Source organism: Arachis stenosperma, chromosome 4 (genome assembly GCF_014773155.1).
Source record: "Arachis stenosperma cultivar V10309 chromosome 4, arast.V10309.gnm1.PFL2, whole genome shotgun sequence".
NCBI lineage: Eukaryota > Viridiplantae > Streptophyta > Magnoliopsida > Fabales > Fabaceae > Arachis > Arachis stenosperma.
In genome coordinates, this window is record NC_080380.1 from 146,548,459 (window position 1) to 146,565,553 (window position 17,095).

At 32.5% G+C, this 17,095-nt stretch overlaps 2 protein-coding genes across 4 annotated transcripts; one reads left to right on the forward strand and one right to left on the reverse strand.

Annotated features, from left to right (window-relative positions):
• Positions 1 to 530: 530 nt before the first annotated feature.
• LOC130973973 (uncharacterized) lies at positions 531 to 4,180 on the reverse strand. The gene is made up of 6 exons (XM_057898675.1): positions 3,878 to 4,180; positions 3,040 to 3,421; positions 2,622 to 2,818; positions 1,429 to 1,573; positions 1,191 to 1,344; positions 531 to 1,034 (listed from the first exon to the last, which is right to left on the reverse strand). Exons 1-6 carry the CDS (start codon positions 3,916 to 3,918, stop codon positions 1,009 to 1,011), a joined length of 945 nt encoding a protein of 314 aa, XP_057754658.1. The 5' UTR covers positions 3,919 to 4,180; the 3' UTR covers positions 531 to 1,008.
• Positions 4,181 to 4,241: 61 nt separating this feature from the next.
• On the forward strand, positions 4,242 to 9,216 carry LOC130973972 (COBRA-like protein 1). 3 transcript variants are annotated; one of them, XM_057898672.1, is made up of 7 exons: positions 4,242 to 4,509; positions 5,877 to 5,981; positions 6,223 to 6,302; positions 6,998 to 7,460; positions 7,898 to 8,051; positions 8,392 to 8,624; positions 8,755 to 9,216. In XM_057898672.1, the coding sequence occupies exons 1-7, from the start codon at positions 4,470 to 4,472 to the stop codon at positions 8,970 to 8,972; spliced, it is 1,293 nt and encodes a 430-aa protein (XP_057754655.1). In that variant the 5' UTR covers positions 4,242 to 4,469; the 3' UTR covers positions 8,973 to 9,216. The 3 variants fall into 3 exon arrangements, with proteins under 3 accessions (XP_057754655.1, XP_057754657.1, XP_057754656.1); XM_057898673.1 differs by lacking the exon at positions 4,242 to 4,509 and adding an exon at positions 5,499 to 5,734; XM_057898674.1 differs by lacking the exon at positions 5,877 to 5,981 and having other exon boundaries at positions 4,243 to 4,509.
• The last annotated feature ends 7,879 nt before the right edge of the window (positions 9,217 to 17,095 follow it).

The window sequence follows — 17,095 nt, forward strand, 5'->3', positions numbered from 1 at the left end:
GAGAGATTTTGTTTCCATTTTCAATAAAATTAATTAAACTACTCTAGTCACTCTGACCAATGTTAGGTTGAGAATAAAATATTTTATTACATAATACTGGTTGATGATATTGTATGTAGCAGTGTAGGGCCATGCACAAATGACAGAACTTGTAATATAAATCAATGTATTTTGTTTTGTTATGAAAGTTATTCAACAGACATGACTAGATAAAGCCTAAAGGTTTGAATCCAGAGGCACATGATTTAAGTAGTTTGGACTTTAGAGGGATTCAAATTGATGGATAGATTATTGGAGGTAAAAACTAATATGCAATTATTTTTATATAAATTTAATTGTTTAAAATTGTTAGATAATAATTTAGTTTGATATATTAAATTATTTTAGGAGTAAAAGCTATGCAAGAAATGACCTAATAAATGATGCATTAGATGGATACAGGAAATGCAGCATTGCAGGTAAAATTTTTAGGACAGTGAATCATATTCGCTTAGATAATAAGCTAGACAATTAGACATGACAACCAGTGATATTATTAAAGGGGAAAAACAAATGTTATTCATATATAATAATATATGCATGGTTGTGCATAAAACTGTTTCTAATGTATGCAACACATCAATAGTTGCATACACAGATTTAAGAGTTTCTAATTGATTCTTCATATTTCATTACAATCTATTTCTGATTTCCTTCCATATAATAAATATACATTATACAAGGCACAGCCAAAAATGAATACATGAATACAATTTAGTCATAAAAAAGAATGAACTTATTACATCTCTAGCTGCAACAAATCCAGCAGTAATTTTTTCACTCTGTCACTGTTAGTACTTAGTATATATAACTTCAATGCAAAAAAGGTTAATCTTCCAAAGCTGCTGATGACAAATGTAGACCAGCAACTCCAGTGCTGAAGGTGTAGGTTTATAATCCAATATGTGCTTGTCAATTATTCATGGCTAGTTACAAAACAGAAGACAAAGCTTGCAGACTAAAATGCCTTTATTCATCTTTAGTACACACGCGCTCTGAGCAAAGAAAACAAAAAATTGAAATTGAGATATGCAGTTATTCCAATATTTGCACACTAGACTATAAGACACTAACAAAAATGATGAACTTATATTCAAGTGCAGATACAATACAGAGAGAATGTAATCACAGGAAGGGATAGGATTTCTTACTTAGGTACTCATATGTCAATATCATCGAAGTACCCCACATTGACATGCTAAATAATCTCGGACCAAACCCTCTATAAAAGCCTTTCCAACCATCTTCGTTGATTAAATCTTTCGCGACTTGTTTTATCGAGCTTCTATGTTCATGTCCCATCACCTGCAGTGCATGCAGATAAAATGAATATCTTAAATTTTCCAAACACCTAACATTTCCACATTAAAACTCAATTGTATAACGAACCTGTAATCGTGTCTTGATAGTATCCAATGGGGTTGTAATGCAGGATGCAGTGGCACCAGCAATCATCCCTCCAGTACCCTGAACTAACATAATCTTTTGCACGCTAGGCGGGTTTTGGTCGGATGGGCTATCATGGCCCAAGAATCTGTCCATGCAACCATGTGCTAATTAGTTGTCTAATAATAGTGTAGGCATCAAAATATCAGTATGCAAATGTACTAGAAGTTCATTACCCTATTACCTATAAAATTCATCAATCCTAAAAAGTTGAAAGAATAAATCCCTCATAAAATAACTGCAAAATTGGGTTATCCATTTCAGAGACTCTTCGATTCTCTTGGCCAAGAGGAAATTCTAGCATTCCCGTATTAACACAAGGTACTGCCTGCACACAGATGCAGTTGCAGCATCATAAAGTTCAATCCCTTGAGACTGAATTCATCAATGATCTAACAAGCTAAAAGATCAAACTTCAAGAGTTTCTATCATATTTGAGCAACGCACAATGCTAGTGGTTTTTCAGTTTATCCATGTTTTTCAAATGTTCATTACTCTAATAAGATGGAAGATATATAGAACATACCAACCAAGGAATCAAAGACAAAACTGACATGAATCACTTATCCTAAAAGCTTAAGCTATTAGAAGTACATGAATGGTTATATAGCCCCTGATGCAAAAGCCTCTTTTGGACTTGATATGTGAATTTTGCATAGGATTTTTTTTCACCTTATGCTTAAGAAGAATTAAACTATGAACTTAGTCATAGAAGCTTTATCATAAAAGCACTTATCCCAAAACTAAACTATTAGGTTGAGCCATATGAATAATTATATAGCTAAGTATTGACCCAACTTTTAAAGGAAAACATGCAGGATTCAATCTATGAATCTATACAGAATAAAGAAAGTTGACACCAATTAAGTTCATTGACATGGAAAGTAACACCAAAATTGTCTAATCCTTTAAAAGAATAAAAGATTCAGTAGCAAATTCCATTAAATATTAAATACAAGTCTAAATAAGATCATCGGTAAAAAGGAGTGTAACTCCACCCTATTATCAAATCTTGGCAAACAAATAGAAAGGTCCTTCCATTAGTGAACAATTGGAGAGGGAATAAATTGATTTTCTTACCATTTGATGATAAATACTAAATAAAAACAATTGGAGAAGGAATTATTATGTCTTACTTCCACATTAGGCGTTGGCTTGTACCATAACTTGCCCACCATACAGCACTTGAAGGAGAATAAGTAATAGCAGATAGACCAAATCCTCGATATAATCCTCGGATACCATCGGTCTTTAAAACCTTACGAACAACATCCAAACCCCCGCTATACTGGGAATGGCCTGCGTATCCTTGCACCATCAACTTTTGGCAAACCTGAATATCTTTCAAGATTAGATACTATAATTTCATATTTTCATAAAAAAGAAAAAGAAAAGAAAAGCATAAAAGACTGTTGAGCTGTCTAAAATAACTTGTTCTGCTGTTCAATGACAGATGTATTTGTATATATCACCAAACTCATATCAATTGTATATCTGGTTGTTAGTTAGTGATTTGGTTATGGAGCACATTGCAAATGAAATAGATTCTCATACCACGTCCATGGGAACAAATACAGATTGGGCTACAAGTGATGATGTCATGCCTGCAATTCCATTTGCTATGGCAGCCTGGGTAGTTTCAGATAGCTTCAACGGTTCGAGCATTCTGAAGGAAGCTGACTTTGTGGTTTCCAGAGCAGTTAGGAATATGATCCTGGCAGGGATTGCACCAGTGATAACCGTGCCAAACCCTCTATACAAACCAGGGATTCCATTGGTTTTGATCAATCCTTTTGCAACCGAGAAAGCACTTCTCTCTACAGTATTCCTTGTAGCAACCTGCAGCCTTGTTTTGACAACAGAAACCGGGTAGAGTGCTACCGTAACACCGGTAAAGAGGCCAGCTCCTATGACATAGAACTTAGTTTTATCTAGCCTGCAGAATTGAGTGAACTTTGATTTAGGATACAGAGTTAGCACATGCAAAGTTCAGCTAAAAGAGCCAAAACAACATTCATGAGATAGATATAACACAAAACCAATTCAAGGGAAAGATGCCTCAATATTCTATCTTCAATTTTCAACAGCTCCAATATACAAATATCGAATCAAATTGATAAATTTACATTCTTTTTGTTTTCCTCAAAGCAAAAAAATTGCAGTTCCCCCTTGAACGGATTTCGCTTGATTCTCAACGTTACAAGCTAGCAAATCAGAATCTATGATTTCTCCCACCCCCAATTGATAACAAAGGTAAAGATAAAAACTTTCGAGTAATGGGTATGCCAAAATGCAACAACCAATATCATATCAACATTCAAATTTCATTAATAATTAAAAATTAAGTTGTAAAGCAGAACATGGAAAAAGGAAGGGGAAAAAAGGAGCATACTTGTCCCAGTTGATCTCAGTTTGACCAAATGATTGAGCCATTTGAAGGGAATGAAGGATCCAATATTCTCAGAAAAATCAGAACAAAAGTGAAGAACAAAAGATCAAAAGGCAAATTATCCTAAATGGTAAGAAGAACAATTTTGCAAGAACAAGACATCTGAAATCTGCTGGAATTGGGTGATTAAGGTTTAAGGTTGTGGATGTTAATGTTAATGTTTGGTGGAAGAATGGTAAAGGGAAAAGGCTGCGCATACGGCATACGCGGTTTTGTGGGAGAAGGCAGCACGCCTTCGAAAGGAAAATGTTCAAAGACAATGTTTTCCATGCTTTTTAACTTTGACTATTTTTTACTCTATTCTATTTCTAATTTTCTATTCTATATTTTCTTTTCTAAGATGCAGAATCTTCCTCTTTGGTTCGCACCTTTTTTCTAATCTGTTGCTGGAGATGGATGCTTAACATCACCCTGCATTTGCTCGTTTGCATCCTCATTCGCTCATTCCTCCATTTTCCTTTTCAGCTCAACTCTTTTTCTTCTTTTTTTCCCCTTGTTTTTCTCTCCATATTTACTTTGCTAATTTATCTCATACATGGAAATGTTCAAGTCAACCGTTTTTCGTTTTATTCCAGGTGAAGTCAACTTTTTTATATAGTTAATTTTGAGTTTACATCATTTTACATTCGCATATTAAATTATGCAAATATTTTATATATATTGACTATTTTTTTGCATGAACACATAAGTCTTAAATTAAAATTAAATAATTATAAAGTTTTTATTATTGAAAAAACGAAACAAATAATTTTTTTTATTGAGACATAAGTCTTTTTATTTAGTCAACAATAAGACTTATGTATCTTTTCTCAATGATAAAAACTGATTAAATGAATCTTCTTAAATTTTTTATCCCAATTGATCCATGATGAAAAAATCTTATAAAAAATTAAGATCTATTGTGGCTTTAGAGAAAATTTCTCTCTCTCTCCCCCAAGTGGATTGTCATCTTGCTATTTATTAGATATGTGTATATATTATAGAAAAATTTTTAAGTGTACCGATATATTAGTATTTCAGTGATTTTTAACTGTCTTAATTATATATAGTTTTAATTATAAAATATATATATAATATATATAATTAAATTAACAGTTAAAAATGATTGAAACACCGGTGTATCGATATATTTGAAAACTTTTCTATATTATATAGATTTACTCGTTACAAATCTTCTTTTCTTAAAGGAATCTTCTTTTCTTAAACAAACAATAATATATTAGTGATTATTATGATGTTTAAAAGTGTTTGTTTAACTTGTTAAAAAAATAAAAAATTAATATTTAATTTTTAAAATATAAAAATAAATAATTATTAAATATTTAAAATTTGTCATAAAAAATTAAATTAGATAAAAATTAAACACTAAATTATAGACATTATAGAATTTATCTAATACATTATATACATACATATAACTCATATGCCATTGGCTTTTTGGCTTTGACATTTTTTTTTATGAAAACTCACCTATAATTGACTTTATGTAAAGTTGATAGTTAAAAACTATTAGATAATTTGATAGATTTGATTAAATTTATATATAACAATTTTCGACTATCAACTTTACATAAATACATGTGTATATGAGTTTTTCAATTTTTTTTATTTTATTCCCTCTTAGATATGTAGGGTAGCCTAGATTATTAAACAACTCCGACTTCTGCGCATTATGGGCTTTTATTTCTATCGTCCTAGTTCTAAGCACTGGGAAAAAGTCAACTAACTTGTGCTGTACTAAACAATCCTAATGAATATTTTGAACACTCTGAATACAACGAGTTGACCAGCAATTTTAAGGTAAAGAATTTTGAAAAATGTTGAATAAAGAAAAATGAAAATCCAACTCATAGTGATGAGTTTAAGAGATATCATCACTTTCCTTTGCTTATAAACATTATTATTGGCAACAACTGGAATAATGTTATTTTGTTCCAAGTAGACAACACATTGATGATGATGATGCGGTTCTCTTTGATAGAGCACAAGCCACTTCATACTTGCTATTGCTTTGTCTTCTTATTCCTACTTTCCTTCTCTTCATCAGGTATATGATAATTTCACTATTCTCATCATCACATGTTTGGACTTCCTTTCTTAATTAGTGCGTGGATCTTAGGCACCAACTGTTGAATACTTGAATTTGGCCATGGAATCATTCTATTCTATAGGAATATATAGTAAATATGCAAAGATGAGTAATATATGTAGTTAGTAATATAGTTTTTGTTTTGTTTCTCCTTTCTTTTACTTTAATAATTAACTTAATTATTTGTTGCATATTTCAGAAGCTTATGATGCACTTGACCCAAATGGAAATATCACAATCAAATGGGATGTTATTAGCTGGACAGCTGATGGTTATGTTGTAAGTAAAGTTTTTTACAATTCCTTCACCTATTCATAATCAAATTGCGTAAGCACAGAGCACCTTATTTTAATTTAGTTTTTCAAATTTCAACAACTCAATGATACTATAAACGTAATAGAATATTTGAATTTTAGTAATTACTTATGCCTATCTCACAAAGTTGAATAACTGATTTTGATTTGGATTAGTCGAATGGTTAACTTACTTATCTACTTAAACAAGTATTGAAAATTCGAATCTACTTTATGTATGCAACAATTTATTAATAGTAACAGATTTTTAAATGAAAATTTTGATATATGACAAATTAGTTATTAACCTACCAGAATCTATTAAACTATGACATTAGTGTTTTTGTTCTGCTTATTCTTTGTCATTTTGATTACATCTTCATGAAAACAGAGTTTTTCCAAGAAAATCTCATAATATTATGTGAAACAAACTATTACATTTGTTGCACATTATAAAATGAGAAAGTGTCAGAGGCTAGTATTTTTATTAAAATTTAGTCAGCATTTAACCATAAAAAAAATGTATAATTTTACATTATTAGATGTAATCTTACACTATTTAAAATATTAATAATAAGTAATTGATGACTACAAATTACAAAATATGCTAGCCCTTAGTACTACTATTATAAAATACTATAAAAACCTTGTATAACTAGTTCTTACTGAATATATGAACAGGCTGTTGTTACAATAAACAACTTCCAACAATATCGCCATATCTCTGCACCTGGTTGGTCATTAACATGGGCATGGGCCGGCAAAGAGGTTATATGGAACATCAAGGGAGCCATGACCACTCAACAAGGAAACTGTTCAAGGCTATTTAAGGGAATAAGCCTCCCACATTCTTGTAAAAGGAATCCAACAGTTGTGGATTTACTTCCCAACACACCTTACAACCAAAAACTTCCAAATTGTTGCAAAGGTGGAGTGCTTACTTCATGGACTCAGGATCCAACCAATTCGGTTGCATCATTTCAACTCACTGTTGGTCATGCTGGAACCACCAACCGAACCGTCCAAGTACCAAAGAACTTCACCTTCCATGCACCCGGTTTGGGTTATACTTGCGGCCCGGCCAAGATTGTTAGACCAACCATGTTCATTTCACCAGACAAAAGGAGAGTCACCCAAGCGATAAGTAAGTCAAGTGTTCGGAGTTTAAATAACTTATTAGCGCAGGATTTAGAATTTAGAGTTTAAAATTTTTCAACGATTATTTTTATTTTTAAGTCGATTTCAAAATTTCTAGTTAAGGATATTAAGAAATGAATATTAGATTGGAAATAATTACATTTGAGAATAATTTTATATACAATTAACTACTTTAATTTAACCAATTCTAAACAACTACTTGAAAGCTATGCTAACTATTTGTTGACAGCTAAGCTAACTAACTTAACTGACTCAACTATAACTTATATCTTCTAATAAAGGAATTAAGACATGTCATTAATTACATTGATCATCAATCTTTATTTCATTAATCCATACATATGACTCACAATATAGTATAAGAAATTTTGATGAAGTACAATTTCCTTTGACCTTAGTGTGTGTTACTCTGAAAAAATGCAGTGACTTGGAATGTGACATGCACGTATTCACATTTTCTAGCTCAAAAATCTTCTCCCACTTGCTGTGTCTCCCTCTCAACGTTTTATAATGATACTACAGTGCCTTGCCCAACATGTTCATGTGCCTGCAAGCACAGCAACTCAACCTGTGTCAAGTAAGTCATTTCCTTCTAGGAACTAAGATTTTATATAACTTCCTAAAGTATATAATCTTCAATGTTTCTCCCTTTCACTTGAGTCTATAAATTTTTAGAACAATTATTAAGCTACATATATATATTCAAAATGTGTAAATACATAATGACTAGTTTGATGGCTGATTTAGTTGATTTATTACACATGATAAGTCACAAGTTAGTCCTAAATTAAAAACATACTGTTTTAATTTATAGGTCATTTTAATAAATAAAAAAATATGTTTATAACTTATTATAGCAAATAATTGAATATCTGCTCTATTCTGAATTGTATTTCTGTTTTGTTTGTACATTACAGAACAGATACCGGAAAGAATGCTTCAGTTGAATGTAGTAATCATATGTGTCCAATCAGTGTCCACTGGCACCTTAATCTTAATAACAAGAACTACTGGCGTGTGAATGTTACTATTTCCAATCTCAATTATAGGATGAATTATTCAGATTGGAACATGGTTATTCAACACCCTAATTTCAACAATAATCTCACTCAAGTTTTCGGATTAAAGTACAAGTTATTTACTCCTCTAGGTAAGTAACCTAAGTAAGATCCTTATTGCATTTAAATCCTAGAACATGTTAAATGCATGTGATGATAAAAATATTTATAACTAATTATTTGTTTGTCGTTTAATTTAATTGTGTTTGTTGTTTTAAACAGATAATATTCATGTGGCTATGGTTTGGGGAATTAAGTTCTACAATAATGTTCTCATTGAAGCTGGTAATGTAGAATTTGAGGTACTATTTAGAAAGGATAATAACTCAAGTTTGAGTTTGAAGAAAGATTGGGGTTTCCCTCAAGGGATCTATTTCAATGGTGACAACTGTGTAATGCCACCACCTCATGCTTATCCATGGTTGCCTAATTATGCTTGAACTTGTGATACATTACTTATTAATTGACACATAAATTAAACACTTTATTATTGTTTTGCAAAAAGTTATATATGTATAAAAGATAAGATTTATATATATCATTTTATATGTAAAGATACATTCCTACAAACATGTTCTGTTAATTATGAATGATAGATGATGCATTTTCGGCATTAAGTTGTATATAATATATAAACATCTTTGAAAAGTAGTGTATCTGTGTATGTGTTAGAAACAAGAGATTGAATTAGAGAAATAATTTGAATATTATTGAGTGTATTCAAGTTGTTTATTTAAATTGTCTGAGATAATATAATATAAAAAGATATTTATAGGGGTTAAAAAAATCATAATAATAAAGACATAATATTTTATAATAAATATTCAGATATACTAAATAATTTTAATTGATCATAATTAATCCTAATTATATTTTAAGAATATGTATGTGTGGCAATTATATTTCAAAGAGGTTGCCCCCATGTGAGAGCTTAGAGACACACACAAGTCTCGGGCACTCCCATGTCTCTATATATTTTTAGGATTATATTACATATATGCTAAAATTTACTCCGTCATTAATATAAAATATATGTTATAATATAAATATATATTGAAAATAAATTAAATCACACATATATTTATATACAAATATATTGATAATTAATTTTAGTAACCGATTTTGATTTACAACTAACATTTTTGATAATTCTAACACACAACACAGCCCAACATACAAGACAAGTTCATGACAACACAAACATTTATGTCCCTAAGGTAGCGTTTGGTAGATAGATAGATATTGAAAGACTGAGACTGAAAGATAAAGACTAAGAGAGACTGAAATAAGTTTTAGTATTTTGTTTGGTGTTAAGTGAGAGACAAAAATTGAAATAAGAATAAAATTATAATTTAATTTATACAAAAAGATAAAATTGGAATTAATTAATTAACATGAGAGTATTTTAGGTATAAAATATTATTAAAGTTTCAGTTTCTATTTTTAAAAATATCAGTCCCTATGTCTCTACATTTTGAAAATACTGAAATACTAAAATTTTAGCGACAAAAACAAAAATTTTAGTATCAATTTTTAAACCAACAAATATAATACTGTGTGTCAGTTTTTCAATCTCTGTTTCAGTACGATAAAACAAACGCTACCTTAAATAATGGATATATGCATGTCTGTCCAAGTTGTTGTATCAATGTGCAAATGAATTCTTTGATCTCTCTCTCTGTCTCTCTCTATATATATATATATAGTGAATCCAATGTTTATGCATTTTCATTGAACACTATGAGTGATAGTAAACTCATTTATTGCGACGCCTAATCAAAATTTCTTAACCACTCTATACTTCTTATTTGTTTATGAACAATTGTTGAGAGTCTCCACTGATCTACTCTCCGTGTAATTGTACCATTCTCCAGATTATCATTATTTTTTATGGTTATTAATAAGCTCTTAGGTACTTATTACTTTATTTTTTATTTATTAAACATGTATAAAAATAATAAATATGAGATTAGTTAAAATAATGAGTAAAGTATCATTTTTGTTCCCAACGTTTGGGGTAAGTCCTATTTGTGTCCCTAACGTTTAAATCGTCCTATTTGTATCCCTAACGTTTATAAGAGTAATTCAATGTTATCTTACTATCAATTATACAAACAAATCAGATTATATTTTTCAATTATTCTCACTTGGATGTATTCATTCTCAATTAGGTCTCACTTGGATGTGTTCAATTTTAATATTGTACTCACTATTTGTGTTTATATTCAATTATATCCCTATAAAAGTGAATTATGTAAATGATGTAAGAATTAGTTTCAACTTTTGATGAGCTATTTTTCAGAGTGGATCATCAATTCTATCCCAGACATTTGTATTCTAACTTCAAGAAGAGATTTTTAAAACTCAAACTAAAGCGTTCATGATGTGTAATTGACGGCAGGATAACATTGAATCACTTTTACAAACGTTAGGGATACAAATAGGACGATTTAAACGTTAGGGACACAAATAGGACTTACCCCAAACGTTGGGGACAAAAACGATACTTTACTCTAAATAATTAATACTTTATATTTTAACAAAAAGGTATCTTTAATTTATGTTTTATAAATTGAAAATTTTTTTATAAATATATATAACAAAGAATATTTTAGTAACAAAAACTTAGGGCAATTTACGTAAATAAATAAAATGGGAGAATTATTTACGTAAATGTGCAAATCTGTTTGTTGTTACGATTTTGTGCAAAAATGAATATTATATAAACCGTGGCAACCCACCACGGTTTCAAAACAAACATAAACCGTGGGAGGTCACCACGGTTTCTGTGGAAAATGTTTTGCATGTAAACCGTGGGAGGTCACCACGGTTTACGTAGGAATAAGGTTGTTCATAAACCGTGGGGAGTCACCACGGTTTATGTAGGGTAAAAAAATGTGGTGGGTTGCCACGGTTTACTTTGACGAAAGATCTATATATATGTGGGTGATTCAAGTACCAGAAGAGATCATTCTCACAATGGCTAGTGAGGAAGAGAGCTTTCTTGCTCTGGTGCATTGCTCTGGAAAAATTAAAAAAAGCAAAAGCCATGGTGTGAAGTTCACCGACAGAGAACCACTAAGTATGTTTATCAGTTCGTCTATGAGTTTGTCGGAGTTGAAGAACAGCATCTTGGAGAAGCTTGGCGTGTTGGGTTCCAAGTGGGTGAAGAAACTATTCTACAAGATTCCAATGGCGGTTGTCTCGACCGGTGTTCAGTACGAAACCTTTGCGGTTAAGTCTGATGAAGATATTAGGGTTCTCTTCTACTGTGTAAGGAGTTTTCCGGAGATCAGAATCCATGAGTTGTTTGCGAAGTTGGAGGTTGGTGTCGATAGTTCTGGGGCATCCGCTCCAGTTCCTTGCGTAGCTTCCGCTGGTGGTGCATCTAGTTCGATGCCTCCGGTCAGACTGCATCTTCCGCCGGTTCAATCTCCTTCTTTTGCGGCTGACTTACAACAAACGGAGGTTGTTGGTTCTGTCCCTTTGGAGCATGCAGCAGACATTGAGCCTCCGAACGTAGTGGGCACCGGTGGTGGCCTTGTGCCTTATCTCGAAGACTTTGGTGGACCTGATCATATAGAGAATGCAATGCGTGACGATGAATCTGAAGAGGAGCCTGTTGATTTTGATGTTGACAGCGACGAAAACACAGGCGGCAATCCAGATGCGCAACATCGGCCTTCAAGTTCTGCTTCTCATCAATACCCTCCACACTTCTCGACACTAAACTTGGAAGCTCTTGGTCAACCGGAAGACAGTGGTAACAGAGTGGGTAGATCTTCTACAGAATTTGAGATTGGGCAATCTTTCCAGAGTAAAGATGAAGCTGTGCTCAGTGTGAAGGAGTATAGCATCCGGCGAGGTGTTGAGTACAGAGTCATCGAATCGGATCATCTGAAGTATCATGGAAAATGCAAGTCATTCGGCAAGGGTTGCACTTGGTTGATTCGTGTAGCGCTTCGTGCACGAAAGGGAACTTGGGAGGTTAGGAGGTACAACGGGCCACACACGTGCCTCGCAACTTCTATTTCAAGTGATCACCGTCAGCTGGATTATACCGTTATATGTGCGAGGATTCTTCCTATGGTTAGGGCGGATGCTGCGGTTACGGTGAAGGTACTTCAAGAAGCGACAGAAGCTGATTACGGTTTCAGGCCTAGTTACAGGAAGGTCTGGTTGGCTAAGCAGAAGGCTGTGGCAGAAATATATGGAGATTGGGAAGAGTCTTACGCGGAACTGCCCCGTTGGATGCTAGGGATCCAGGCAACAATGCCGGGAACAATCACGGTGCTGAAGACGTCTCCGGTTCAGGTTGGTGGTGCTGTAGATGAGTCGAGGGTGTACTTTCATCGACTTTTCTGGACCTTTCCACCCTGTATCGAGGCTTTCCGGCATTGCAAGCCACTCGTCAGTATTGATGGTACCCACTTGTATGGGAAGTATGGAGGGACGCTCCTGTTGGCTATAGCTCAGGACGGAAACTCGAACATCCTCCCGATAGCATTCGCCCTTGTAGAGGGGGAAAATGCAGAGTCGTGGTCATTCTTCTTGTCAAACCTACGAGAGCATGTGACTCCTCAGGAGGGTATCCTAGTTATCTCAGACAGGCATAACGGGATCAAGGCGGCCCTTGAGGCACCTGAGAATGGATGGCTGCCTCCTCGTGCATACCGGGCGTACTGTATAAGGCATGTGGCCGCCAATTTCGCCCTAACATTCAAAGGTAAGGACTCAAGGAGGTTACTGGTCAATGCTGCCTACGCGAAGACTGAGGGTGAGTTTTACTACTGGTTCGACATCATGCGGACTGAGAATCCAGCAATGTGTGACTGGGCCAACCGTATGGAGTATGACAAATGGACCCAACATGAGGATGCTGGTCGACGGTTCGGGCACATGACCACAAACATCAGTGAATGTGTGAACTCCGTCCTAAAGGGAACTCGCAACCTCCCTGTCACATCATTGGTTAAGTCAACCTACGGGAGGCTTGCTCAGCTATTTGTAGTCCGGGGACAGACAGCAGAGGCACAACTCGGAGCCGGCCATGAATTCTGTCAGGCATTGGTCAAGGCTATTGATCGGAACCTTAGAGACTCCAGGTGCTTTACTGTGACATTATACGACAGGCATCAACTGGAGTACACCGTGGCTGAGACAACACCAACGGGGACGTTCTCTCTTGGTAGCTATAGAGTTTCCCTTAAAGATCACCGATGCGACTGTGGGCACTTCCAGGCGCTGCATTATCCATGTTGCCACGCCATTGCCTGTTGCGCCTACTCCCGGCTAAACTGGGCGTCATATGTTCATGAGGTCTATCGTATGACTGAGGTGTTCAATGTTTACAATCATGGGTTTCTCCCACCTATTCCTGAAGGCCTGTGGCCTCCATATGGTGGCCCAACCATTATTCCTGACCCTAATCTGCGGCGTGCAAAGGAAGGTCGTCCAAAGTCAACCAGGATCCGAGGAAGCATGGATCAGTCTCAACAGAATCAGCCGAAGCGTTGTGGGTTATGCCGTCAGCCTGGGCATACGCGACGGAACTGTCAGCAGCGATCACAAACTGGTGGAGGGGATGCTTAGATCTCATGTTATGTAACCCTCGTCTATGCTGTTTTATTTGTTTCTTGCTCTAAGTAATGTTAGTAATGCGTCGTTGGTTAATCATGTCACTTTCAACGTGTTTCATCAACAACGAAATCTTAGTGTAATAACCTCGTTTTAAATTATCAGTTTCATTAAACCTCTTTAGATATCTTTAATAATGTGCATTATAACGTAAACTATAATTGAACACCTGAAATACTCTGAATCAGGCACTCACTACATAGTCAAAAGATAAATAATATTTAACAGTAAGCCTGAAATACATAAGCACTAACAATCATGCACATTACGTAAACACTAACAGTAAATCTGCACAATTGTTAGTGTTTATGTATTTCAGACTTAATGTTAAATAATATTTATCTTTTGACTATGTAGTGAGTGTCTGATTCAGAGTATTTCATGTGTTCATCTATGGTTTATATTATAATGCACATTGTGAGATTGATCTCTTCTGCTGCTTGAATCACCCACATATATATACATTTTCATCACCTTTTTTTACCCTACATAAACCGTGGTGACTCCCCACGGTTTATGAACAACCTTATTCCTACGTAAACCGTGGTGACCTCCCACGGTTTACATGCAAAACATTTTCCACAGAAACCGTGGTGACCTCCCACGGTTTATGTTTGTTTTGAAACCGTGGTGGGTTGCCACGGTTTATATAATATTCATTTTTGCACAAAATCGTAACAACAAACAGATTTGCACATTTACGTAAATAATTCTCCCATTTTATTTATTTATGTAAATTGCCCAAAAACTTATATACTAAATTTTTTTAATCCTCATTTTATATATAATAAATATAAACGCTATTTTTTAATATTTTATATTACACAGATAGAATATAAATGATTCTTTTTATATTTTTTTCTTCTTAAAAAATGTTTCCTTATATATTTTCAATGATATTATCTTTCAATGATATTATCTTATCAGAAGCATTTTTATTTTTTATCATATAATTATCACCATGCTAATTTGTACATTAGGAACGCTTGAAGAGGTTGTACCTTAGGAGAGTCAAGTTGTGTCGGTAAGGTACACCCCCCTATAAAGCAACGATTCCATCACATGCAAATCGAGACACCAATTACCACCGACACAAAAATGAGGTCCATCTTATGTTCCAAATTGTTCCTCCAATCACTATTTGCCACGTGTATTTGATTAGAGCATCATAATTCAATTAACGACAAATATTGATTTGTATAAATAAACAAAGAAAAAAGAATTATTGCAAGAGCTGACCCAATGCCACAGGTTGCTTTCAAGAATCTACATATTTAGTTGGTTTGATATTGATCGGGTGATTAATCAATAGCTGTTTCACATTAATAAAAACTAAGAAAATTCGTCTAATTCTATTATTCTATTGTCATCTACAACCATGAGGAAAAACAATTCATACGTTAGGTGCAACAAATTGATCATATCATTATTTTATGGCTTAAAACAGAACATGGCATAAGTGAATAACTTTAGAAATGTTTAAGAAATAATTTAGAGCGATCGAGTCTCTTGCATTAGAAGGCGTTGGTGTTAACACGAAAAGGAAAATGTTAAAATTCCAATTTGGTTAAGAATGGAAACAATGAAGATGGAAAATAAAATTTGTTTTTACAGTAGTCTCCAATCAGTAAAATAAAATATTTATCGAATTCGAATTTTATTTAAAATTTTTTTATTATTTAATAAATTATTAGACACAAAATTAATTTCAAATTCTCAAATTTATTTTAGAAACGATTAAATTAATTACTCGATTAACTTATAATTTGAATTACCATGAATTCATAATAGATATAACGTGATTATACATACTATATAAGGAGTTGAAAATGAGAACTCCTATTTTATTTTTACATTATCCAAAATTTTAGAAATTAAAATAAGATTATGAGCCATTTGAAAAGTTTTAAAAGTAATTTTTTTGAGTTTTTGATTTATAAAAAATAGTAATATTAATGTCTAGTATAATTTTTAAAATTAAATTGTAGCTTAGTTTTTTAAAAAGTTATTTATAAACTTATAAAAAATTAAAAAAAATTACTTCTTTTATAATACTATTATTTTTTATTATACTTTTATAAAATAAATATTTTTAAAATTAAAAATATAAATATAAAATAATTTATTTATAAATTATTTTAATATAATTATTTATTATTTATTATTATTTTAAAAATAATTTAATTAAACTATTTATCCAAACTGGATTGAAAATGGTACAAACAAAAATGTACTAATATACGTACATGCCCTATGGAAACTTAATACAAAGCAAGTTACATGAATTCTCGTAAATGTTATTATTATTATTCAGTATTACTCCATTTTTCTCACTTGAGAATATGAAAACGAAAATATTTATTATATTTTAGTATTTATTTTATGAATACCGCATAAAATTATTTTTTTACAATATTTTTTAATTTAACAGGTAAAATATTAATTCATTGTAATACTGAATTTTATTTAAAAATTTCTTATTAATTAATATTCAATAAATTATTATTTACAAAAAATAAAATTTAAATCCCAACACTTGATTATGTCATACAAGTAACTAATCATATACCACATGGGCCATGATATTGAGAGGCTAAATTAATTTTACAAGTCCAACCATCTTCACTTTTTTACCTTACAATAATAATCAACCACCATGCCCAAAAATAATTAAATTCAATAAAAATCAACTAATTAATTAAATTTGATTAGTTTAATAGTTAATTTACTAGTCCACTTAAATAATTATAAAAAATTTAAATTTTACTTTATAAATGCAGCAATTTATTAATTAGCTATAAATTTTTAAATAAAGTCTGAATTGGAGGATACCGTCTAAATTAAAAAAAAAAATCAACTAACCATTTTGTTTTCCACAATGATAATCACAATTAATCATTTGTTAATGAAAATTAGACATATAAGG

Excerpts from the sequence above, each read along its gene's own strand:
- LOC130973972 (XM_057898672.1), top strand. The coding sequence starts at position 4,470 with ATGGAAATGTTCAAGTCAACCGTTTTTCGTTTTATTCCAG. Across the intron at positions 4,510-5,876 it reads CGTTTTTCGTTTTATTCCAG|ACAACACATTGATGATGATG; the intron begins GTGAAGTCAACT and ends TGTTCCAAGTAG. Across the intron at positions 7,461-7,897 it reads GAGAGTCACCCAAGCGATAA|TGACTTGGAATGTGACATGC; the intron begins GTAAGTCAAGTG and ends GAAAAAATGCAG.
- LOC130973973 (XM_057898675.1), bottom strand. The coding sequence starts at position 3,918 with ATGGCTCAATCATTTGGTCAAACTGAGATCAACTGGGACAA. Across the intron at positions 3,422-3,877 it reads ACTGAGATCAACTGGGACAA|GCTAGATAAAACTAAGTTCT; the intron begins GTATGCTCCTTT and ends TCAATTCTGCAG. Across the intron at positions 1,035-1,190 it reads ATTGACATATGAGTACCTAA|AGCGCGTGTGTACTAAAGAT; the intron begins GTAAGAAATCCT and ends TTCTTTGCTCAG.